This window comes from Eleginops maclovinus, chromosome 13, assembly GCF_036324505.1.
Source record: "Eleginops maclovinus isolate JMC-PN-2008 ecotype Puerto Natales chromosome 13, JC_Emac_rtc_rv5, whole genome shotgun sequence".
NCBI lineage: Eukaryota > Metazoa > Chordata > Actinopteri > Perciformes > Eleginopidae > Eleginops > Eleginops maclovinus.
This window is the reverse complement of record NC_086361.1, coordinates 20,061,091-20,086,830: the sequence shown is the minus strand read 5'-3', so window position 1 is coordinate 20,086,830 and position 25,740 is coordinate 20,061,091. Positions and strand designations below refer to the sequence as shown.

General features: G+C 41.9%; 1 protein-coding gene across 1 annotated transcript in view; it reads left to right on the top strand.

The window, feature by feature from the left end:
• Window positions 1-8,137: 8,137 nt before the first annotated feature.
• adcy2b (adenylate cyclase 2b (brain)) overlaps window positions 8,138-25,740 on the top strand; it is a 43,430-nt gene continuing 25,827 nt past the window's right edge. The window contains exons 1-4 of the mRNA XM_063900147.1: window positions 8,138-8,773; window positions 16,954-17,151; window positions 21,706-21,867; window positions 22,559-22,708. Of these exons, the coding sequence (XP_063756217.1) occupies window positions 8,510-8,773; window positions 16,954-17,151; window positions 21,706-21,867; window positions 22,559-22,708 (774 nt within the window). The 5' untranslated portion in view covers window positions 8,138-8,509. The remainder of the gene's footprint in view (window positions 8,774-16,953; window positions 17,152-21,705; window positions 21,868-22,558; window positions 22,709-25,740) is intronic.

The following is a 25,740-nucleotide window of genomic DNA, read 5'->3' as shown; positions in this document are numbered from 1 at the left end:
CTAAATGACGTGTTGCTGCAGCCCATGTAAACAACATGACATGGCTTGGATTCCTTTTGGTACTCCTATCTGTTTCTTCAAAATAGGGGCATGCTGATACACTGACCATGGATAATTTTCTCATACAACCTAAAATCAAAACACCAGAGCTCTCTCATTAAGCTGCTAAATGCTCTATCTGTTGCAGCTTACCTTTCCATTCTTAAAAGTCACCTATCTGTCTGTAATTTACCCTCCAGGGGTTCATGGATCTAATTCCTACTCAGTGTCTGAGGCTCTTATTTCTTCAGTACCATGGGATTCTTCTCATCAACACTGGGTGGTGCACATGTACTTCTGTTGGTGCTGGATTAGGATGAACATAAGGACCGAGTTTCTGAGCGGTCTGTTGTCTCAGTACGTTTAAACCCCTAAACCAAATATAGAGGTGTTAAGCTTTACAGTGGATATACAGTGGCTGTCAGGTGTGTGTATGTTTGGTTTGGTTCAGGGTTAGATGCCACCTGTCTCCAGCTCTGACGCACCTGCCCACCTTCACTGATGTGACCTCCTGAACAGTAATGGAGCTGAACAGCAGAGGATTAGACCTAAGGTGAATTTAAAAAGGGGCCCAAAAAGTGAGTATTTGTCCATTTTAAAGCAGCTACCTGCTCAAAGGTGAGACATTTGGATTGGTGTTCTGGGTGCTCACAGGGTGACGAATATTAAAGTCAAAACCAGAGACGAGTAAGGACCTATCTTTGTTTTTGCAGTCATGTTTTCATCCACACTTTGATTTGATTCTTGTATGAAGAAGAAGTGTACAGACAGACGAGGCTCCTGTCTCACCATCTGCTCATAATGAACTTTGCACCCTTAATGATTCCCATCTTTACAGTTTGCATATGAGCAGTGAGAGCTGTTATAATCAATATTTCTATAGCAACGATGGATTTAATAACAGCGTGTTGTGTTTGAACGAAGAGAGGAGTTATCACACAGTTCTGCAGCTCACCACCATCTTTACTGATTTCATTGAGTCTTATCTCTCTCGTTCTTTTGGCAGCTTTAAAAACCTGCTGTAAAATACCTGCCGAGCCCCAAACAGCAGACAGACGAGGTAAGAAACTAATTGGGTTACATAAATAAGAATTTAACGTAAAAAAAGCAAGATTTTTGTTTAAAATCAAACAAAATGTAATTTTCCTGTACTGTGTTATTTAGATTGTTGGTGCATGTAAAGGGTCTGCAAAGGTTAAAATCCTTGTGTTCCCTCCAGAGGGAGACCCCCTGCCTGATACGCCTCCATTGGACTCCTTTGTTTAAGTCCAGAATAACTGACTAGTGCTCCAACACATTGTGCATGATAGGCTAAGGGGCGGGACTTCTCTAAGCTGTTGACCAATCACAACAGAGCCGGCCAGCTAACCAATCAGAGCAGACTGGGCTCTGGTTTCAGACAGAGGGTGAAAAGAGGTGCTGCAGCACAGGCGGTATGAGAAAAATAAAGAGGTTTTTGAACATTAAAGCTTGGAGACATCATATTAGAGGCACAAAACACAAATATGAACCTGAAAATGAGTATAATATGTCCTCTTTAAAACTGATTAAATGTCAGCGATATGATTCGGCTGCCCCCAATTGGCCAACACAATCTGCATATGTGAATTTGAACAGTGAATGAATCTTTCTTCCCAGGTTGTTTAATTTTAATATTTGTACACGGTTGACAGTTGCAAAAGAAGGGAGGAGATGAATCCCTCTTTACTTTATTGAATGATCGTACACACCTCACTTTTATCCTGTTGGTAATCTGTTGATGCTGTGGAGCTCAGGGAAGTCTTCACTCGACAATCATCCACTTTTCAATATTTTGAGCCAGCCTTGTTGGGATCCCCTAAACAATAGCAATCAAAGGCAATTAAAACCCTGATTAATTCGGCATTTTGTCAATTCCCAGATACTTTGTGTGTCTTCCAGATAAGGCGTTTTTGTCGAGTGATCAAATGCAAATCAGGCTTTGAGTATAGAGCACGGCGCGGTAAGAAATCACTACGTTTGATTGAGAAAATCATTGCTCTTCGTACTTAATGGATCCCACAGTGTTCGTCCTAATGAGGAATCAGGAGCGCTCAGTGTGGGTGGTATCTCTATCCGTGTCCCTCTCTGCTTCCCACCTTCCTACCTTGATTGCTACGTATCTAGGTCATCTCAGTGTGTTTTAATCACCTTTGGGTTGAAATAGACTCAGTAAGGCGATGAAGGACTGTTTACTCTGGTCATGTGGAGAATCAGCTAAATGTTTAGCACATCGTCAGTGCCCTCGTGATTATCGTATGCAGCTGCATTGGAGACAAATTCCAATTTGATCAATAATTCAATATTGACAACGTAAATCATCTTTAGCCCTCGAGATCTCCAACAGCTTACATTATGGATGCAGGAGAGCGGTTTCTCATTGACATGAAATGCATGCATCTTGTGTGAATCCATAATTGATCCCCTTCTTGATTTCACATAAGCAAAAGGGGAAATGTGACTTCAGCCTACTGATTCCTGACAGTTTTAGTGGGTGTTTTTACTGTTAATTGCACACTTAAAACGGCGACAGAGGAAACCGAGCTTCAATCCAATTGTCATTTCCTCTGTTCCTCCTGAGCTCATGCTGCTCGCTCTTTTTAAAAAAGTGACACGCAGAACATTTCTCTCAGCAGGCCTGCCAGCATCTTGCATCCTATTTATTCATTTGCTTATCCAAGACAAGCTAAAAGATTCTTAAACACAGACGCCACAAACTGAAACTGCAAATCAAAGAGGGCCTTTATCTCCACTGCACAGCCTTTGTGTGGGTCAGACACAGCTGTCACTCTACACCTCAGGCTAGCATTAGCTTTCAATCAGGAATAGACCATGACCAAATCACCATATGGATCATAAACGCAACCCAACAGTCAGTCTTTGTGTTTTAGTGTAGACATTTTATCTTTCGTTAAAGTTGAACCCACATGTGGATCAACTATTTGGGGGATAATGCGCCCACAAAACAAAGAAATCCATCTTTTCCAAAACTTTTCTCGAGTTTCAAACATCATTATATCTGCACTGATTCATATTTTAGATTCGATCATAGGAAATAAGTCTGATTTTGCTTACTGTATATAGATCATTGTTTAGATTTTCTGTTCCACAATCTTACTTCATCCTGATTTCCAGCCGCAGCAGGCAGTGTTGTTCTTTTAAGGAGCTGTTACGCTTTTGGGGTTTTCTTGTAGTGTGTTGTATGGGCTCTTGTGCATGGTGCAGAACATAGTATTTAGCCCTCTATAGCAGCTACAAAGTAAGATATTAGCCCAAAAACAAAGCAAAAGTGAATCAAACATATTGCAAATGTAAGCTAAATGGATACGCCAATGCTTTATCCTCAGTCCACACAACTGTTTCTGCGTCTCTGCATAGTTTACATTTTTGCAGGTAGAGAACAACAAATATGTACTTTATTGTCAGCATGAACTACTGAAAATATGAACAGGGATGCTAACCAGCTTTATTACCAAAAAAGTCTCCAAAAAAATGCTATTCTAGGAGGTACCCAGAACTTTTTGATGTATATAATACAAGATTGTCCTTCACTTTGAAGATCAATAGATAATACAGCATTAAGATTAACACTAAGATTCTCAACCTCCACATGCACGCTCCTCCTACAGTTGCAGTATTTCCCACAGCACATGAAGGCAGCATAGGGTCCTCTCCATCTGCTTGTGCCCCTGTCTGCAAGTGGGAAGGTGTTGATGCAGATTTAGTCTGTTAAGGCGACTCTTCCTCAGTGTGCTCTCATTCTGTCAATGCCTTTGGCGCTGTGTGTGTGTGTGTGTGTGTGTGTGTGTGTGTGTGTGTGTGTGTGTGTGTGTGTGTGTGTGTGTGTGTGTGTGTGTGTGTGTGTGTGTGTGTGTGTGTGTGTGTGTGTGTGTGTGTGTGTGTGTGTGTGTGTGTGTGTGTGTGTGTGTGTGTGTGTGTGTGTGTGTGTGTGTGTGTGTGTGTGTCTAGTGGGAAGCCGGTGGTCAGCATAACTGCACCTGTTATTAATGCGATGGAGTATACGAGCTAATATAAATAGCTTGTTCCTTTAATAGCACAATAAAGCCAAACATAATGATGAATGGGGTGTATTCTGACAGCATGTTTAAAACTGGCATTATAGTTCATTCTTTGTCCGTGTGTGTGTGTGTGTGTGTGTGTGTGTGTGTGTGTGTGTGTGTGTGTGTGTGTGTGTGTGTGTGTGTGTGTGTGTGTGTGTGTGTGTGTGTGTGTGTGTGTGTGTGTGTGTGTGTGTGTGTGTGTGTGTGTGTGTGTGTGTGTCTCCATTCCTCATAACCCTCACAGTGTAAATTACAGTAAACACATTAGTTCCATTCTGATGTTTCTTCCACTTGGGGAAGTTTGTGTGTGTGTGTGTGTGTGTGTGTGTGTGTGTGTGTGTGTGTGTGTGTGCAGGTGTGTGTGTGCGGGCACGTGTGTGTGTTAGCATAGCAAAGAATGGGAATCCCCTATTTTGACTAACATTGCTCAAGGGTTCCTGAAAATAAACAAACAGTATTTTTCACATTTTGCAAAGGACAAGTTAAATTAGGGAAAGCAGTTCATGCTGCATGCACCATGACCGGCATACATATGGATGAGGCTCATACCCACACACACACACACACACACACACACACACACACACACACACACACACACACACACACACACACACACACACACACACACACACATGCCCGCACGCACCCCTAAACTGTTTTAGACGTGTGTGAGCAACGAGCTCAGTTCAGTTCATTAATCTTGTCTTTGTCGTGTCAGTGCAGACGTAATTAGATCACAATACACACGATTATTCAAGGCAACCAAGCAGGGAGGATTATGATATACTGCAATATGGCACACACACACACACACACACACACACACACACACACACACACACACACACACACACACAGAGACACCAAAGACTGCAGATTAAGACCTCATCACACGCTGTCTGTTACCACCAGAAGGGGGGATTTGATGTGGCAATGAAACAGATTCTCACCAATTTCCACGGGGTTAAAAACACGCCGACTCTCGAGAGGCAGAATGAGCAACAGTGATTGTCTGTAAATACATCACACTTCATATCATACAGCTATCATCTTGTCGGAGGGAATCTGGGTTACTGCGATGTGGGACTTTTTGGCATCAGTCAACCACCTCCTATCTCTCCGGCGTCTTTCCTGTTACTAAAATAAATATTTTGGCTCCTGCTGTTCCACACGGCCTCCTCTCTTGCAGCAGCATCCTGACAACATTGAGTCGTTCTCTGAGGTCTCTGACACCGAGGATGTGATCCTCTTGACCCATTTCTGCAGCAAACGGGCCTTGAAATGTCCAGAGAAATCTTTGACTGTTGTGTTGTTGAAACAGAGAGCATGATCCAATTTACTGGTGTTTACTTTATTGGGTGTGATTAAATGAAATGATGCATTGTAGCTGTTGACGGTCAATATAACATTATAACCCATAACCTGGCGCTTGTAAATCCATCACATGGGATTTTTCATTTATTTCTAATATGTTTTACAGCAAAGCTCACATTTAAATTCTGGGATTTGCTGAATTACAAATGACTGCCTGAACTCGTTAAATGTGCTATCAATGTCCCTTTGAATTTGTATGTCCTGACTACATCACGTGTGCAACTACTTTGAAACTAGAAGTGCATTCGTGTTGCAAAGCTAGCGGCGGGGCTTTTGTTTGTTGTGTTATTTTGGTCAAAATATTGGATGGATTGCCAAGACTTTTTTTTTTTTTGTGCCGTAGTGAGGTTGATATATCTGGTTTTGTTTAGGAAATCTCAACAAACAACTCATTCAATTAAGTAGATGTCTATGTTCCGCTAACTTTGATGGTTCCTCGACTTTTCAAATACAGTTTCAAGGGCATTTCATTCCAAGTGGACATGGCCTCCAGGTCTGAAAACGGAAGCCAAAAGTGCTTTTATACCTGCATTCTGTCTAATAACAAGCAGAGGTCCGATTGTATAGAAGTCTATGAGAAATTGACTCTACTTGTGACTTGGTTTTCTATCTAAGTCAACATGTTCCCATTGAGTAAATGCTCTCAATTGCTAGCTCAAGTCTTCTTCCATACAGCATGAAGTTTATTAAAGCTTTACAACCATAAAGTGTATAAAAAGATGTAGATGTAGCCTCAGTGGCTAAAAAGGGAAGCCAACGCAGAAGTGCCATTCTCTCTAATAGTCAGCAGGGGGCCAAAAGTGGACTGATTCTATAGAAGTCTATGAGAAATTGACTCTACTTGTGACTTGGTTTTCTATGTGAGTCAACCTGTTCCCATTGAGTAAATGCTCTCAATTACTAGCTTCAAGTCTTCTTCCATACAGCATGAAGTTTATTAAAGCCTTAACCATAACTAGATTATATAGAAGTCTATGAAAGAATTGCCCTACTTGACTTGGAATTGACTGCTAGTTTCAAGTCTTCTTCAATACAGCCTGATGTTTGATTTTTAATTGATGCTCCCATGCAGATAATAGATTAAGACGATAAAGCAGGGAATGCTGGTCCAAATATGGTCACTTAAGGCTTCAAAAAAACATGAAGGCAACGGAGAAAAATGGCCAACTCAAATCTTCACAAACCAATGTCACGGTGACTACGTCCTCTTCCTATTTACAGTCTGTGATTTCAACGCTGCACTTCGCATCTCAGCATGACTATCTAAGAACCGCTATGTCTAAGCTAAAGCCACAAGCATGGCTGTACAGTCTGTTCAGTCTGCGGTTGATGAGGGTGCATTATTTCCCACGGATGTCTGCTTGTAACTTTTGGTGCTCAGAGGCCGATGTTTATTCTCTTTGGATAAAGTAAACAATCTTTTTAAAACGATGTAAATGCATACTTTATGGTGTCTCAAAGTGACCTCCAGTTCCAGTTATACTTACAATATGTAAGCTGTATGCTTTGGCGTGTAGACTCTCTGTGTGTGGTTAGCGTGCTGAGAGGAAACTTGACAGGATGAAGTGGCATGGCCATCTTCACACTTCAGGGAGCATCACATGTAGCTTGGCAAAAAGGGACGAGATGGACCCCAAGAGGGAGTCAGAAAAAAAAGGACAAAAGGAAAGCTAGGAGGGGGAAGAGGAGAGGGAATATTGGGAATTTGGCTCGTCAGATGTTATTTAACTCCCACCGCTGACACAACACTTACTGCCGCTCTCAAACTTTCTCTCATTACCAGATCTCTCCCTCCTCCCCCCTCGTTTGAAGCGATGGTCTCTCTTCCTCCCACTCTCTGTCTGTCTCCTGAGGTTTTTTCCTTCCTGACTTTGTTGCTTCTTCCTCTTCCTCCCCGTCCTTCCCCCTTTCCTTGTGTTTTCACTTGCTCGTCTTTTCATCTTGTCGGCGGCTGCTGCATGGCTTTTCATTCTCTTTCCTCCTCACTCTGCTGCTCCTCATCTTTTGTTTTTGCACAGCTGTTAGAACCAATCAGACAAACACACACACACACACACACACACACACACACACACACACACACACACACACACACACACACACAGACTCTATCTCTCTCTCGCTCTCTCTCTCTCTCACACACACACACACACACACACACACACACACACACACACACACACACACACACACACACAGACTCTCTCTCTCTCTCGCTCTCTCTCTCTCTCTCTCTCTCACACACACACTTCTTCTTCTTCCTCTCCTCTGTTCTGCCAACTCTCTTATATAAAAGTATCTTCTTTTCCTGTATCTTGCACACACACACACACACACACACACACACACACACACACACACACACACACACACACACACACACACACACACACACACACACACACACACACACACACACACACACCATCTTGAGTCAGTTCTCTCCACATTTGCTTATCTAACACATCACCATTCTCACATTGCAAGAGGTACAACACACACTCTTTTACCCAGTAGCTCTCCCCTACCACACACACACATTAGTACACACCCTCTCTCCTCTCATTCCTCCCTCCCAGTTATTCACAATCTCTCTCCCTCTCTCCCCCCTCAGCTCTCATTCCTCATCTGCACCTCAGCAGAGTAACATGTTGCCTGGTCAGAGCTACAGCGCAGAGGCTCTCCATCCGACCGGACAAAAATAAACAAGAAGGAGAAGCAAGAGGAACTCATCTCTCGCCTTGGCTGTCTGACCACCTTCTCGGAGAAGAAGAGGAGGAGGGAGATTGGTTTTCACACTGTCCTGACTCAGTTTGTCACCTCAAGCTGGAGAAGCGGCAGAGGATGCTGGTAAAAGTTGTCTCTCCTCCACTCAGCCGCCCATCCATCCCTCACAGCTGACCAAACTTTTTTTGAAACCGTAAAGCAGGAGTAGGAGGTGGTGGACTGTTGCTTCTGTGTGTTTGGGTCAGTAATAAACAGAAGCAGCACCATCCTCCTGGAGGGAGCTACCCATGTGGCAGGAGGCTCTGTGGACCCGCGGACGCTACCTGCTGGAGAAGAACGATGGCGGCGAGGCTGGCGAGGGGCCCGAGAGCCTGGGGGACGGGTGCCCGGGGTTCCAGGGTGAGGTGTGTGTGGAGGGTGAGAAGCCCCAGGACTGGCTGTACGAGTCCTACTACAGGATGAGCCAGCAGCACCCGCTCATCGTGTTCCTGCTGCTGATCGTCATGGGAACCTGCCTCGCATTGCTCGCCGTGTTCTTCGCTTCGGGACTGGTGAGTGAGAGAGTGTGTGTGTGTGTGTGTGTGTGTGTGTGTGTGTGTGTGTGTGTGTTAACAGTGTGTGTGCATAGTTAAGTGCTTAGAGGCGTGGGTTAGTGTGCAGTAAAAAAACTAAAATGTTGACTTTAATTAAATGTATGATGTGAACAGGTTTCACAGAACTGTATTAGGTTAGTTGAAAGCACTATTACTAAATTGAACCTAATATTGCTTTGTTGGAACTTAATATTATTGCTTTCAACTAAGTAATACAGTTCTGTAGACACAATATACATACACAATACATTTAAGTATATATGTATTTTTAGCAAATACAAGAAGAACCTCAGTAAATATAGGAATCATTTTTGGGAAATTCCCTTTTTTCACTTTCGATTCAAACATTTAAAAAGGTTTTATTGTTAACAGTGTGTTTTTTGTCTATGAAAACCTTACCTTTCATTATGTCATCCAGCAATTGTACATACAATATAGATATAGATAGGAATAACGAAATCAAATATTGCAAGTGGCATAATGATGCATGAAAAGACGGTTGTTTAGGAACATGGAGGACGCTCATGTGTGTTCAATCATTACGAATGGAGTGGACAGATGGCTAGCTAAGCATGCAGACCAGAAACAAATAGAAATGCATTGCCTCTAAAGACACCAAGTTACACCGTTTTCTACGGACGCTGACAGGGGGAAAAAGTGCTACAGCGACCCAAAAAAAACCCCATGCAAACATCTTCACTAACTTCACAACACACGCGCTGGATTTAGAACACACTCTCCAACTTGATGAACCATCAGCAGCATTTAGAAAAAGAAGTGTTGCATAAACGAAACGCTGCAAAAGCTCAAAACACGACTGAGATGGGGTCACTAAAAAGAGATGCAGACAGCTGGGACCGGAGCTCTTGTTGACATCCGTTGAATAATATTACTGAATGCAGTTATGAGTCATATTATTCTTCTCCTCAAACTTTTTGCAAGATAACGAATGAGCAAATATATCATATGATGGGAGTTGCAATGGTCAGCACAGTATTTTGGCTTTTTACCCAAAACGTTCAACCACCAAATCCTCAATCCACTCGTGCTCCTTTATGTTAGATGGTTACCAGAATTGCAGAGTTGCATTGTTGATGATTTTATGAAAACTGCACTAACGAATCAGAATACTTGTCGGTGTGTTTGATGTTGTGGAATGCTGCACATTTCATTTGCAGCACCCCGACCGATTCTGCATGGCTACGAGCTCAATATGCGATTGTCGTGCATCAGATAGAAGCCCTCTTGTTATGACCTCTGAAGTGTATGAATACGTTTTGTATTGCATCCCTCACGAGACTGAATGGAGAATGTTTGTGTATGTGTGTGTGTGTGTGTGTGAGATTATGTGTGTGTGATTACATGTGAGAACAGAAGAGGCTGTAAAGCGGCACTTTAAAATTGCAACGCTGGGTTTGCAGAGTGGATGAAGAGCGGGATGAGAGTTTGGTTTGAAGTTGTGTAGGTGTTGGTGCTTTGTCAACTGAAAAGTGTTTTTTTGGACACAAACCCTCAAACACAAACACGGGCTTTTGTTTTCTCAAGTCCTGCTTTTGTGGGTTTTTTTATGACAAAGCCGTACAAAAGGAATCCCACTCACTGCGGTGATTGTTGTTTCAGATTGATTGTTTTGGCTGCTTTATGTCCAGGACGACCTGTGGACCTCTGCTTTTCTCTCTGTAGTGCTTCGAAGGCCAAAGGCAATCCCTTGAACCGGGCGTTATAGAGCGGAGCAGTTATGACGTATTTTTGTCCATCGACCCCGAAGTGAGGGTCCCTCGATGGGATTTTTCCATTTGATTTTGGCAAACACACATTTATGAAACTTACACTCTTAGTTCAGCAGGAAAATCTCTTCATATTAAAACAGCTTTATGATATTTGAAGCATAAATGCAGGATTAATGTTGCGGCTAATGATTGGCTTGCTGATGTTTAGTTGTCTCATTAAGTCACTTGATAGCAACCACATAAAAGCTACACACATTTATGAGTGTATTCCAGGTTTTAGGACTCATTCGTGCATCAATCTGCAATAAGGGCTGTCACAGTACCAGATAGTTACGATTAGTCACGATTATTCTTGGCAATAATAACAATATTTTAGCTTAAGAAAACCTTCAAAATGATCATACCAGTCAATGCTATAGGTCAAATGTGTCTCGACTTTTTTTTTAATTGTCTATTCCTACTTACAACAAGTGTATAAAGATGGAGAAATAGTCTCTGTAAGCGTAACACTAAACAGAATAACTACACTAATGGAAAGTGAGTCACTGGATGATACACACAATATTAGCCTAGTTCTATTTATAACATTATATCAATATTAACTTTGGGATTTAGCCTTTGCAGACCATTTACAGGCACACAAACCTATGTAACTCACTACAGGAACACGCATAATAGAGCCCCTTTAATAATCAATAGTAATATTTATACATTGACTAACTGTAGAGGCTGGTAATGTTACACCACTGCAGCTTTAAAAATAGGCGTTTGGTTGAGGCTATCACTGAAGTCCTGTTACATTCAATTGAGCTCCACACCGGGGTCGTTCCCAGGAGAACCTCCACCTAAATCGATTCCTTTACTTCTATTTAAGGCAAATCAATAGATCTTATTGCCCCGGCCAGGCATCTGATTCTCCAGTTTTTATTTCTGGGGCTGCAGCTTTACAATCCCAATCCCCTCTAATCAGTTCACAAACTGAATAATTATTTCTTACCTATTTGTTCCTTTCAACAGACCTGTGTTCCGTTGCGAAGCGTGTTCAGTGAGGCGTATTTATTACTGCTAGACGAAGAAGAATGGCAGGTATAAATAGAGGGTAGGGTTGGAGTTGAGGGCCGGCGGGGAGGGAGGGAGAAAGGGAGGATGTTGTTGTAACTGTTCAGACTTTATCAGTGAGCCGGCAGAAAGTCAACCAAAGCAGCGCTAATGCTCCCAAAATGACTGCACACTTTTATCCCTCCTGACAGATCGGGGCTTGAGTGAGCGGGTGTGTGTGTAGTGTGTGTGTGTGTGTGTGTGTGTGTGTGTGTGTGTGTGTGTGTGTGTGTGTGTGTGTGTGTGTGTGTGTGTGTGTGTGTGTGTGTGTGTGTGTGTGTGTGTGTGTGTGTGCGTGCGTGCGTGCGTGCGTGCGTGCGTGCGTGCGTGCGTGCGTGCGTGTGTGTGTGTGTTCGTGTTGATGTATGTTCATGTTTGTGACTGTGTCTTGTTTGGGTGTGTTTCTGAGGAAGTCTCTCATTTCCTTTTGGGGCGTATCTGCATTTTTGTTCAAGAAAATAATAATTGTCTTTTTGGTTGCCTTGAAGTTGTATTAATTGGTGTGTGTGTGTGTGTGTGTGTGTGTGTGTGTGTGTGTGTGTGTGTGTGTGTGTGTGTGTGTGTGTGTGTGTGTGTGTGTGTGTGTGTGTGTGTGTGTGTGTGTGTGTGTGTGTGTGTGTGTGTGTGTGTGGGGGGGTGTGTCTGTACTTAACCAGCAATTACATGGCAGCATGTTAGCTCACTGACAGTTTAACAGACGTCAATAATATATCTGGTAATGGAACATTGGAAATCTATGCAGTGACCGAGATATTGGTTGTCCTTTAATGACTGAAATGTTAATTTCCGTTCATGTTTTTTGGCGTTATTAACATTTGCAACACACCCATTAATCTTTGCATTTTAGTATTTGATAGATTTTCCGTATTATTAGTCTGCAATCAATGATTTCTCTCGGTCTCGTTGACAGGTTGATAGACGCAGGGCAGTGAGAGCAGGGTGTTTTTGTGATGATGGATTACCAATCAGAAAGGACTGTGAATGAATCACTGACTGAGGTGTGGACGGAGCCGCGATACAACAAAGCATTAATGTTCTACAAGCAGCACAAGACTTGAAATAATACATGTTGGGATTCATTTAAAACAGTGTGGAAATATTGTTCATTTACCAATGTGAAATTGCAGTTTATAGATAAATTATTGATTTGGGTTTTTTTTTTTCTCACGTAAAGTTCCAGTTATTTGGCTTCTTCTTCTTTACCTCAATTTCCCTCGGGATAAATAAAGCTTCTTGAATCTTGAATCTTGAATCTTTCATAGCAAAGTTTTTAAAAGCCGGGATACTACACTTCCCATAATGCAAATCACCACCATGATTTCCCTGCCTGGTGAATACCCGCACCTTTATGATACAATTCAAACGTATTTTATCATAGAAACCTCCACCAAAGACCTCAGTCTTCTTCCCATGACAGATTAAGCTCGAAATAAAAGGCGAAATGCAAATACAATAACTACTTAAAATTCTTTATACCCATGCAGACCATCATCATTTTCCCTTGGCCTCGTCCTGTATGTTCTTTATGATTTGGCTAGTGGGAATGTGCACTCTTATTTATGCGTTTCAAACTGGTTTGATGCAGCATCTTCCCACTGCTGTGCCCTCTGACATGGATTATGAAATCTCTATTTCTTCACTGCGCTCCTCCCCCGGGGTGCTGACGTGAAGGGATGAAAGTTCACAAGAAACAAATCCTCAAGATCTCTTTGAGCAGGAAAAAATCTGAATATATGATGAGCAAGAACTGTTATCTGAAATATTACAAAAGGAAATGTGTTGTAGATCCGCCAGAATCAACTCATTATTTTACCTTTCATAAAGTAATCAGGACTTAAAATACCAGTATGCTTCTAACTGGAAGGGGCCCTATTATACTTTTTGGGGTATTCCCTTTCCTGTAGAGTGTTATAGAGGTTTTTGTGCATGTAAATGGTCTGCAAAGGCTAAAATCCCAAAGTTCCCTCCATTGGCTCCTTTTTGTACTTCTGCAACATACTGACATCACTATGTAACAGTTCTGCTGCTATTGGCTAGCGCTCCAACACATTGTAGGCTAAGGGGCGGGATATCTCAGAGGGATTGACCAATCACAACTGAGCCGGCCAGCTAACCAATCAGAGCAGACTGGGCTTGTTTTTTTTGGACTTTTCTCAGAATTTCACTTTTCTCAGACTTTCTATATTTTCCTCGAAAATGTGACTTTTTGCTCAGAATTTCCGTTTATTCTCAGGATTTACACTGGGCTCTAGTTTCAGACAGAGGGTGAAAAGAGCTGCTGCAGCACAGGCAGTATGAGAAGAATAAAGAGCTTTCTGAACATTAAAGCATGGAGACATGTCCCAGTAGAGACATACACACATGAACCTGAAAATGAGCAGAATATGTCCCCTTTACCTCATATCATAATATTTTGGGTCAATGCTGGATGCTCTGACCTATTTTAGCGGAGGTATGTTAATGTTCCTCCTGCAAATGGAGCACTCATGTAAAGGTTTGTTGATTATTGATGATTTTCCTAACCACGCTGAGGGCAGAGTGAAGAAATCTGCTGCACCATCAAGCAGGGTAAATATTAATAAGGCACCCAAACCTGTAAAATGCTTACACTACCATGAATTCAAAACCATGTTCAGTGCCACCTCTCCCCCTCTCTTTTCCCGATAATGTATTTGGTGTGTTTTTCTCATTTCACTGCTGAATAATTAGATCCCTGCGTTTCTCTGCTGCTGTGTCCCCCTGTCTCCCCTTTTTCCTCCCAGTATAATAGCTGGATAAGCCAGACTGGGCCAAAAAAAGGAGATAATTGTTCTGGATAACAATGGAGTATATTATAGCAGGCAGGCACAACTCCCTGCCTCCATGCCATGTCGAGGGAAATGGCTTTTGAATGCTTTCAAAAGGGTTTTAACGGGATTAGATTGCCGACAATCAGAAATGTGCAAAGTGCAGATGCTTGTCTTTTTAACGTACCACAAAAAAAAGTGAATTGTTGAGAGTGGTTGTGTGTGCGCATACAGCCAGGATGGGGATAACGTCCACTCAGGTATCCCTCCGGTGTTTGCAGTCTTTGCTCACATCCTCATTGGGATTCAACCTGCGCTCCAGGCTGACTGTATAGCTGGCTCAGCGTCAGCAGTCGTATCACACAGGATCCCTTTGCCAGAGCCTGACTCACACTACCACTGCTACACCATGCTGCTGCACTAACACACAGCAAAAAGATCTCTTCCCGAATATGCTCGACCCAAAAAGCTTCTGCAGCTGTAAAATCCGCCTCAAAATTTTAAGTCTGTGACATCTTTTCAGTTCGCTGCCCCAGGGAATTGCGTGCCTAGCGAATCACACACATTTCTGTGCCCACACTGATGTTCATTTTGCTGTAAAATCAATGTCATCTAATCACGGAGTGGCTTGCTGATTTAACATTTACAGATGCCGAACCCATCATGACTTTTTGGAAATTACTTCAAATGGTTTACGTGGGTGTTTGGCTGGATCAAGTCTGTGAGTGGAAGCTCTCAGTGCTCTCTTGGAGCAGATGATGGGGATTTTGCTGCTGTTTCATAATGCACACAGCCTGGAGAGGGCAAAGGGACACAGAGAGTACTTATTTATCACCCTTAACACATTTGTGCTTGCATGTTTGTGGAATGATGTGTTTGTGTGAATGAGATTTTTGGAAAAAGTGGGGTTTTGTATTCAGATTAAGGAGAGGTACTTTGGCCACTGAATACATAATTATCTGTAGGACACACTCAGAGGTCAGAGGCGGGTCAGAGTGTGCCAGAGATGAAGACATTAACCGGACCTGAAAGTGGTTTCACTCTCCCCATGTTGCAATGAATAATTTAACAAATGACACTTCTAGTTTACTTTAATCTTATCCGGATAACTGCACAGACTTTCATGATTTACCAACAAGAATCAATGACACTTTTCACAGTGTGTTCTGCAGACTAACCTTTCATAACTTATGCCGTGCAAAAAAAACATACTTATTAAAACCTGAACCGTGATATTTTACTTATCTTTTAAAAGGGACGTATTATGCTCCTTTTAAGATTCCATAATTGTATTTTGGTCCGCTACTGGGACATGTCTCCATGCTTTAATGTTCAAAAAGCTCTTTATTTTTCTCAAACTGCCTGTGCTGCAGCTTCTCTTTTCACCCTCTGTCTGAAACCAGAGCCCAGTCTGCTCTGATTGGTTAGCTGTCCGGCTCTGTTGTGATTGGTCAAGCACTTAGAGATGTCCCGCCCCTTAGAATATCACGTTCAATGTGTTGGAGCATTAGTGTGTGTGGGAGAGAAACTCCCTCTGGAGGGCACGCAGATATTTTAGACTTTGCAGACCATTTACATGCACCAAAACCTCTATAACACACTACAGGAAAGGGGAAACCCCAAAAGCCTTATAGGCATCTTTAATATGTACTTCTCCTTGAACCACATGTTTGAGACTGCGACACGGAGAAACTACTTTTTCCTCCAAATGTATGGAAACAGGATTTTTTCGGAGACCGGGTTGGCAGTAGGACGATGGAGGTCTGGTCCGAGTCACAGAGATAGAGATGTTGTGTATGAGTGTGTGAGTGTGTGTTGACAGCTTTAGATGCTGACAGTGTGAGTGCAGAAGTGATGCTGTAGCACATTCTCTGGACTCAGACTGTCTGTCTGCCGAACTGTGGGCCGTCTGTTCATGTGTTAGTGTGTGTGTGTGTGTGTGTGTGTGTGTGTGTGTGTGTGTGTGTGTGTGTGTGTGTGTGTGTGTGTGTGTGTGTGTGTGTGTGTGTGTGTGTGTGTGTGCGTGTGTGCGTGCGTGCGTGTGTGTGTGTGTTCCTCACTATAGGACACAAAAGTAAGGGAGAATTTGACTATAGTGACCCCTATTTTATGTTAATTTTTAACTTGTTTTGGGAGGTTTAAGTTGAAAGGACCCTCTTTGGTTAACCCCTCATCTGTAATGACTTTGGTTTGATGCTTGGGAAATTGGGCTTTAATCATTGATTCATTATGGTGCGCTACAACTTACCTAAAGAACTACATTTACAACCCTTGAAAACGTAGCTGTGAACAGCCACACCACAGTCATCAAATATTCTGCTCTCATGAGGTTGTGTGTGAATCTGCCTTGTATAAAAACATGAAACAAAAACATTAAAAAAGTTGCGTAGAAATAGGCAAATAAAACATCTGAAGAAATATATCTGTTAGAAAAGATATATTAAAGATATTTCTGAATATAATAACAGGTAGGTATATTCTATAAGTGTGTTTATAGATTCAGTAAACCTGTTTCCCTCTCCAGAACACAGAGGACCACCTGACGTTCTTGATCACGGTGCCCGCTGCGCTCTTCCTCTTCCTGTCCATCTTCATCCTCGTCTGCATCGAGTCGGTCTTCAAGCGGATGCTCCGCCTCTTCTCTCTCCTTATATGGGCATGTCTGGTCACCATGGGTTACCTGTTCATGTTCTCAGGAGGGATACTCAGCCCCTGGGACCAGGTAAATGAATACAGGTGTTTTATGTGTGTGTGTGTGTGTGTGTGTGTGTGTGTGTGTGTGTGTGTGTGTGTGTGTGTGTGTGTGTGTGTGTGTGTGTGTATGTGTGTGTGTGTGTGTGTGTGTGTGTGTGTGTGTGTGTGTGTGTGTGTGTGTGTGTGTGTGTGTGTGTGTGTGTGTGTGTGTGTGTGTGTGTGTGTGTGTGTGTGTGTGTGTGTGTGTGTGTGTAAAAGTACATGTAGATGCACCTGTCAGTTATTTCTACTGTGCTGCTCTGTTTCTCACATTGTATATATTGCAGTTTACAGTAATAATGGCGGAGGATTCACCATTGCACATTTTTCCTAAACAACAGGCAGGCTTCTTATTTGTAGCTGGTGACCATTGACCGTCTGAAATATCAACTGCTGCTATACCTGACTCTATCATGAATGTATAACTAGATACAGCAATGGAGGAGGGCCCCGTTCAATCATGTAGAAGTCGCACACTGGCTCATGAAGCACAAATGACTTGAATCTCAACTTGAAATGTACCTGGATCATCCAGAGACCCGAGCCAATAGCATGCTTGCGTTTTCCTTAAGCCTCCAAGCTGTCGCAACACATGCAGTCTTGGCTCAGTCAAATGAATGGAGAGCGGAAATAACTGGATTTTTCCTGGACTTTTAGGATCCAGAGATTTAAATAACGGCTATTCAAGTGTTCAGATTTGAAGTCAATTTAACTCTGGTGAACAAACATCGCTTTCCCAATTTAAATCAGTGGGAACCAACGCAGAATACTACCGTTGGGTCAATATGAACATTTGCTTCAAAGCCTGAGTCACTTCCTCGGGGCTTGGATTACATCAGCTGTAGCTACCTAGCTAATTTAGCTAATGTGCTCACATTGTCTCTGTAGCTGCCTTTTAATGTCTGAATCATTTTTGAAATGTGAGCTCTATGAAAGGTTATGAAATATTTGCTTGATAGCTACATACATGATATAACACACCAGCCCCTGGAAGTAATGCTGCGCTAGGTTACTGTAGTGGTGTAGTTAGCTGGACGTGCTAAACAGCCGTGATAACTTCATTCAAAAGTCTGGATTCTTATCTGCAAAGATTCTGAATCAATGTTCAGAAATACATTTGTGTGCACGTGCACGGTCAATAATGCAGAATGAATGTATGTGACAGCATTTAATGAGTCATGATGAGAGCTGGAGGTGAGCGGATCAGCAGACAGACACATTATTTCTCAGCGCCAGAATCCTTCTCTCTCAGTCTCAGGAATCCTATTTTCTCAGTCTAAGCTGCTGTCTCCACCTATTCATCAAATCCCATTTTTCTCTCCACCTACCCTCTTCATCAGACCCCCCTCCACCCACCATACCAAGCCCAAGTTTCCTCTCTCCACTCTTTCTTCACCCTCCCTCCCTTCTCCCTGCGCTGGAGATATTTTTATCATCAGCCACCTGTGGGAGCATAATCATTCTGCATTATTAATGTCTTTATTCTGCTCCCATGACTCTCCAATTTATCTATCTATCTATCTATCTATCTATCTATCTATCTATCTATCTATCTATCTATCTATCTATCTATCTATCTATCTATCTATCTATCTATCTATCTATCTATCTATCTATCTATCTATCTATCTATCTATCTATCTATCTATCTATCTATCTATCTATCTATCTATCTATCTATCTATCTATCTATCTATCTATCTATCTATCTATCTATCTATCTATCTATCTATCTATCCATCTATCTATCCATCTTTCCAGGGAAAGAGAGACTAAAGGAAAGTAAAAAAGACTCAAAGAAAGGAAAGAGAGACTCAAAAGAAGGTAAACAAGACTGATAGAAAGGTAGGAAACAAAACAGACAGGTAGCTTTCTCCTAGGCTCTCTTTCCTGAAATAAAATCTGACTGAAATAACAAAAAATAAATGGAAAGAAAGAGTGAAATACAGAACTCCTGTGAGAGAGAACAGCTGGATTGGCTGCCCGCTCCCAGTGGGTCGGATTGATTGTGATTACTGAGGGAACAGCATGTCTACCGGAGAACAGAGAACTAATAACAGCGAGAGAGAGGGGGAGAAAAAGCTGGTGCTCTGCTCTGTCATTCATTTTCAACCCCTGCACCTCACCCAAATATGCTCATCTGCTGTTTCTGGACCGAAAAATGTCTTCTCCATACACTGCACAAGATGTGTCTGCCACCATCCAGCTGCATCAGCCCGCTAGCTCGGGTTTTATTCAATTTCTGAATGCCACAGATCCGTCTAGAAGGCAGAATGAACATGGCTGCCACACCTGGTACCACAGGATCCAGAGTGTGTGTGTGTGTGTGTGTGTGTGTGTGTGTGTGTGTGTGTGTGTGTGTGTGTGTGTGTGTGTGTGTGTGTGTGTGTGTGTGTGTGTGTGTGTGTGTGTGTGTGTGTGTGTGTGTGTGTGTGTGTGTGTGTGTGTGGCACATACTTGAATTAGACGAGAATGCTTGCATCCAAAAAATGCTTACACTCATGAAAGCTAAAGTAAATAAGAAAAGAGGAAAGACTTTATTCATCCCGCCAGAGTTACAACGTATTACGTACAATAAACAATAACAGTAACAGTAACAATAATAAAACTAGAACGAGTACATTGAAATACTCAAGTTAAGTACATGTCCCTTAAAAATTGAGGGTAGAGTTATAAAGTTTGATGGCCTCTGGGAGGAAAGAGCGAGCAAGAAATCAGCAAACCTTCTTGAAGTGGGATTTCAAGCATGCATATCTGTGTGAGGAGGTCTGAGCTCGTGGAACAGGAGAGTGTAAAAAAGGAGAAAGTAATCGAAGAAGCTGAAGTGAGATGACTGCTGCAGATCCCATCTCGAGGTGTTCGAGGAGGTATTAGGATTCAGGGTGGGCTGCAGGGGAGATTGTTTCTGGCTCCCTGTGCTGTAGAAAGAAGCAGGTGAGGCACCTGAAATTGGACTGCCACCCTCAATTCCCACTGAAACCCACACTTACTGGTCGTCACACACTCCAACTGCCCTCTGTTCTTGTGATTTTTTTCAGTGCTGGGAGTTCAGGTTCAGTGTTGTGTTCAAGGTCAAGGCAAACAGATCAATAAACATGACTCTCAAAATACTATATCCGACGTCAGCATCCTTTCCTTTCAGTCCCCTAGCAACAAAAAGCCCACCCAAAACACTCTCTGCGTCGAGGTCTTTAGAAGCTCTACATGTCAGTGGAAGGAGTAATAATCTCCTCACAAGGATTCACCAAGTAGCCTGTCACTTGGCATTATGTTTGATAACTTAAACACTGTGAAGAGCTCGTCCCAGCTAGTGCCTGATCAAAAGAGACAAAGGACTTTGATAGAAGACAAACATTTAAGATTTAATTTCATAGATAATACGTCACAGAAAGTCAGGAGAAAGCTTGGTTATCTGAGGCCTGTGGGCACAGTGGCAACTAAGAGCTGGTATAATATATGTTGGTCGGTCAACTACAAATATATAATCTGTATACTGTGTGTTCTTGTGAATATTTTTCCAGCTTTTAGTGGTGTATTTTGCCAAAAAGTAGTAATTGCTATGTTGGAGAGTAGAATAACATGTCCCTGTCCATGGTGCTGATCATGCAACTGTGTATAGATGATGATGATGATGATGATGTTTGTTTATGAATATTAATGTTGATGTGAAATGATCATACTTTGCCATTTTATAAATAACAGTATGCACTATTTGGTTGTGCATTAAGACATCATTGATAAAAACGTGACACATTTGAGTCCAGTTTGCAGCGATATCAGTTTCTGTCAAGATTTGTTTTTTTGAAACAAATCTGATTCAGTCAAAAAAGATTCCTGTTTGCCGACCGACTCTCTGAACCTGGAAGACACAGGAAGACAACAGACAGAGAGGAAGGTCAAAGTTCATCTGGAGTCCCAGCTGAAACTGTGACCCATTAGCGCTGCTCACCAACAAAGCCACCATAACAGGAAGCGGTGAACTGACTGCTGGGGAAGCAGGCAGGGACAAAGCAGAGGGTTAAAGCAAGAAGAATTGATGAGCAAGAGAGAGGGAAACACACTTATACACGTTGTGCACAACACACAGGAACACACACACACACACACACACACACATGTCCAAAGTCAGGGCCGATGGGATGTCAGAGTAAGAGCCTTTGATGAAGTCAAGTCTTATATTAATGTCATATGGGAGATGTTGTTGTATATATATTCAAAGGGCACAGATTATGCTTATTTCCAGGTTTCATTTTTGTATTTTGTTGTGGCATGTCTCCATGCTTTAATGTTCAAAAAGCTCTTTATCTTTCTCATACTGGCTTTGCTGCAGCACCTCTTTTCACCCTCTGTCTGAAACCAGTAAAATGATGATATTGTAATTTCTCTCACGCTGTAACTGAATTATTTAGTGCTCTTGGCTCACTCATATTTAGAGGCTGAGAAACAATAGTATGAAGGTAATCAGAAGATGTTTCCAAACATTCAGAGCTTTGCACAGATCTGTTCTTTGTTTGATCCCTTATCTACATCCTCCTGTTTCCAGGTGTCCTTCTTCCTGTTCATCGTGTTTGTCGTCTACACCATGCTGCCCTTCTCCATGAGAGGAGCCATTATCGCCAGCGCCATCACCTGCTTCTCGCACACCGTCACCCTGAGCATCTGCCTGGCCTCCACCGCCACAAAACTGGAGCCTCTCGTGTGGCAGGTAAGACAGATAATTGTTCATGCAAAAGGTAAATAGACCGCCTTTATATAGTGCTATTATACAGGCTTTACAACCACTCAAAGCACTTTTGGATTACAAGTCAATTTGCTATGTGGTAAATCAGCTTCTAAATCGGGGATAGAGATTGGGTCTAACAGTGTGGGTTAGTGTCGAGCTGGCCAAATAACAAGGGTCTTACTAAAAAAGGAGAAACTGACCAAGAAAACTGAATATATATAGACACACAGCTGCAGGAAAACTCCCTGACTCTTTCTAATCAACCATCAAAGTACACACAGGCTGATAACACTCAAAACATCATGGTCTATCTTCTCTTCTCTCTCTCTCACACACACATACATACACACACTTATCCGCAATGGAAAAGCACACTAACAATAAAACATGCTCAGGAAACGCTCATTGCCCTTGGATACAGCACTGAGGACGACCTATTGATATGCACGACCACATTTTAAAGAGCTTGAGGTTGACATAGTGCTGGAAAAAGCTTGTTCCAAGTGTGTGCTCTGCCTCGGTTTTTACGAGGTAATAATGTAGGCTGAAGTGGAAGAACGTAGACACTGTAATGAGAAAATTACATATAGCTGCATATCTACAACATGCGTCACCTCCTGACATTACTTTAATGCCTTACTCTGTGTGTGTGTGTATGTGGTGTATGTGGCAGATCTTAGCCAACGTGATCATCTTCACATGTGGAAACTTGGCCGGGGCGTACCACAAACACCTGATGGACCTGGCCCTCAAACAGACCTACCAAGACACCTGCAACTGCATCAAGTCCCCCATTAAACTGGAGTTTGAGAAGCACCAACAGGTACACACACACACACAACACACACACACACACACACACACACACACACACACACACACACACACACACACATAGAAAGAAAGAGAGGTTTGGAAACTAACGTGTGGTTGAACTCTGGTTTCTGAGGATGCTGAGGATTAAAGGACTCTGCTTTAATTCTGTTTACTTTTGAGTACATTTCTTTCAATACAAGACTATAAATGGAACCAATTACAATTGAACCAGTCACTAAACTACAACAAGGGCTGGGCAACATTGATTTTATATCAATATCGCAATGAGAGAAGTTGTGGATTTAGATTTTGGATATTTTAATGTTGTTACATGGTATGAGTTTTGTCTTTAGGTGGTTTGAAACCCTCTTTTACACATAAGTCATGCCTTTTTAAAAATGTGTAGGCCTATTATTGATCTTTACCTACTAAGTCCATATATTATAACATCTAAAATCTCATAGTGTAAATATTTTACAATATATCAATGCAATTGTGATATTGTTGTATTGGGTAAAAAAATACATCTGAATTTCTCCTTATTGCTCAGCACTAGTATCAACTATCCAGAAAATGCACCTATTAATGTCTCTGTATACTCATAAATAATTAAAGGCGCCACCAGCAAGTCACAATGAACTTGATTTCCAACACAAACCTGCAAAATAATGACATTTCCATACACCTCCGCTTTGTGTTCAGTGCTAGCAAATGTTAGCATGCTAACAAACTAAGCTAATATAGTGAAGGAGGCTAACATGTTTCCTGCTAAATGTATTAGCTTAGTTGTTTTGAGAATTTCAGCATGCTACAAAACTAATATGGTGAACATGCTTAACATTTTTTCCTGCTGAATGTATCTGCATTGTTGATGTGAGTAGTGAGTAGTGTTAGCATGCTGATTTTAGCACAGTTCTATAGCCTCATAGAGCTGCTAGCTTAGCTTTAGCATTTACTTGTTATTCCTATATTTCTTATAGCATACAAATACCTTTCAAACTTTTCTGGTGTTATTGCCCATATATTTCACTCCTGAGTGAGTTTGTCAGGATGAGGAGTTGTCGGTCATGTCTTAAGAGGCAATATGCTTATGTGACATTTGCTTGACATTAGCCATTCTTTCCGACCAGGGAAATGAGAGAGACAATGACTCATTAATAAGTGCTGGTCCACTCAGTAGGGACTAACCAGGATTACTCGTTTTAGGAATTATAAAATGTGCACGTTGTCCTTGCTTATGGTGAAGTATGTAGTTTTAACATTATGTATCCTATTAAAATGTATTTGTTGAATAGTATTAATGTTATTGCAAATTCCCCATTATGTGTACATTTTACAATTTATTATGATTTAAATTATTTAGTTACATGTTAGCATTTGTTCTACGGGTGGGCAGATCAAACTCGTGGTATTTTTTATTTTATTTTCTTAGGTAAGATGATTAGTTTCACAGTAATATTTGAATATTTTAGTTTGCTTGTAGAATAACTCAAAACATATTTTCCCTTAGCAATGACCTGCAGGTTAGATTTTTCTGTGTGTGTGTGTGTGTGTGTGTGTGTGTGTGTGTGTGTGTGTGTGTGTGTGTGTGTGTGTGTGTGTGTGTGTGTGTGTGTGTGTGTGTGTGTGTGTGTGTGTGTGTGTGTGTGTGTGTGTGTGTGTGTGTGTGTCAGAGTGCACGCAAATGCCACTGCAAAACTAAATGCTAAATCTCATTCAAAAGCTGAATACAGATGCTTAAGTCCATTAATCAAACACATGATTAATAAAGCCACATCTCTTCAGGCTATTATTCCCCCTCTGCGCTCTCACAGCAGAGAGTTCATACTGCTTCACTGCTGAATAAGTAAATACGTGCGGGTGGTGTGGGTTTCTATTTTTAGTGCACCCCTCTCTCTACTTAATTTGCTGCTGTGTTTTAGGAAATGAGCCTGTGGTGTGTGAACAATGTAATGACCCTCTCTGCTGTGAGCCGCAATATGAGTCACACCCCCTCAGGCAGCTCTCCCTCATATGCACACACACACACACACCCACACAAATGCCCAAACACTCACGCAGGCTCAAAATCCAGCGTGGATGGTGCTAAATTAAAGCCAAAACCCACAACTTACACAACAGCTAGGAGTGATGGATGCTGCGTCTCTGGTTCTCCATTCCCTCAGAGCAATGACCGTATTATAGTATGAAATATTGTTGTTCAAAAATGTCCAAAGTTCCTATAAGAAAAGTTCACAGTGGCAGGTACGTAAATAACAAAAGAGCATTGTATTAATTATAAAGACGGCTCTAGTTATGGGTTCGGAGGTGGTGTTGTGATTGGTTTCTTTTTGTGTTAGCCTCATGTTTATGTAAAAAAAGTGCTCTATGAATATGGATTTATTGATTGACTGATTATGTAGGATCACATTTGCAGAACTTGCTCCTTTTCTTTCCTCTGCCTTGCTGCATAATTATTGAAAATGAAGATATCCATTGCTCTTCTTTGCATGACTAAATCTTCCAGTACTGAAAAATGACCCCCGATGTACCCTTATTAAGGGAATGTATAAATCTACTCGAGAGGTTAAATATTGGCTGTGGGGGACAAAGGTTATTTTTAAATGCATTTATATTTGTGACGGAGCGCAGTAGAATTGAATGAATCTAAACCACCCCAAATAACCCTTCTTCTTAAGGATTATCTTCTCTTCTCTTCCTGTGTGAGATGGAACATTTCCAGCCCCCTAAAACATAAAGCAGCAGATTTATCAAAGTTGTCGTTTACATTTTAAGAGAACATATGATGCTAATTTTCAGTTTCATGTTTGTATTTTTGTGTCTCTACTGGGACATGTCTCCATGCTTTAATGTTCAGAAAGCTCTTTATGTTTCTCATACTGCCTGTACTGCAGCACCTCTTTTATCCCTCTGTCTGAAACCAGAGCCCAGTCTGCTCTGATTGGTTAGCTCTGTTGTGATTGGTCAACCGCATAGAGGGGTCCCGCCCCTTTGCCTATCACGTACAATGTGTTGGAGCTCTAGCTATAGAAAATGTCC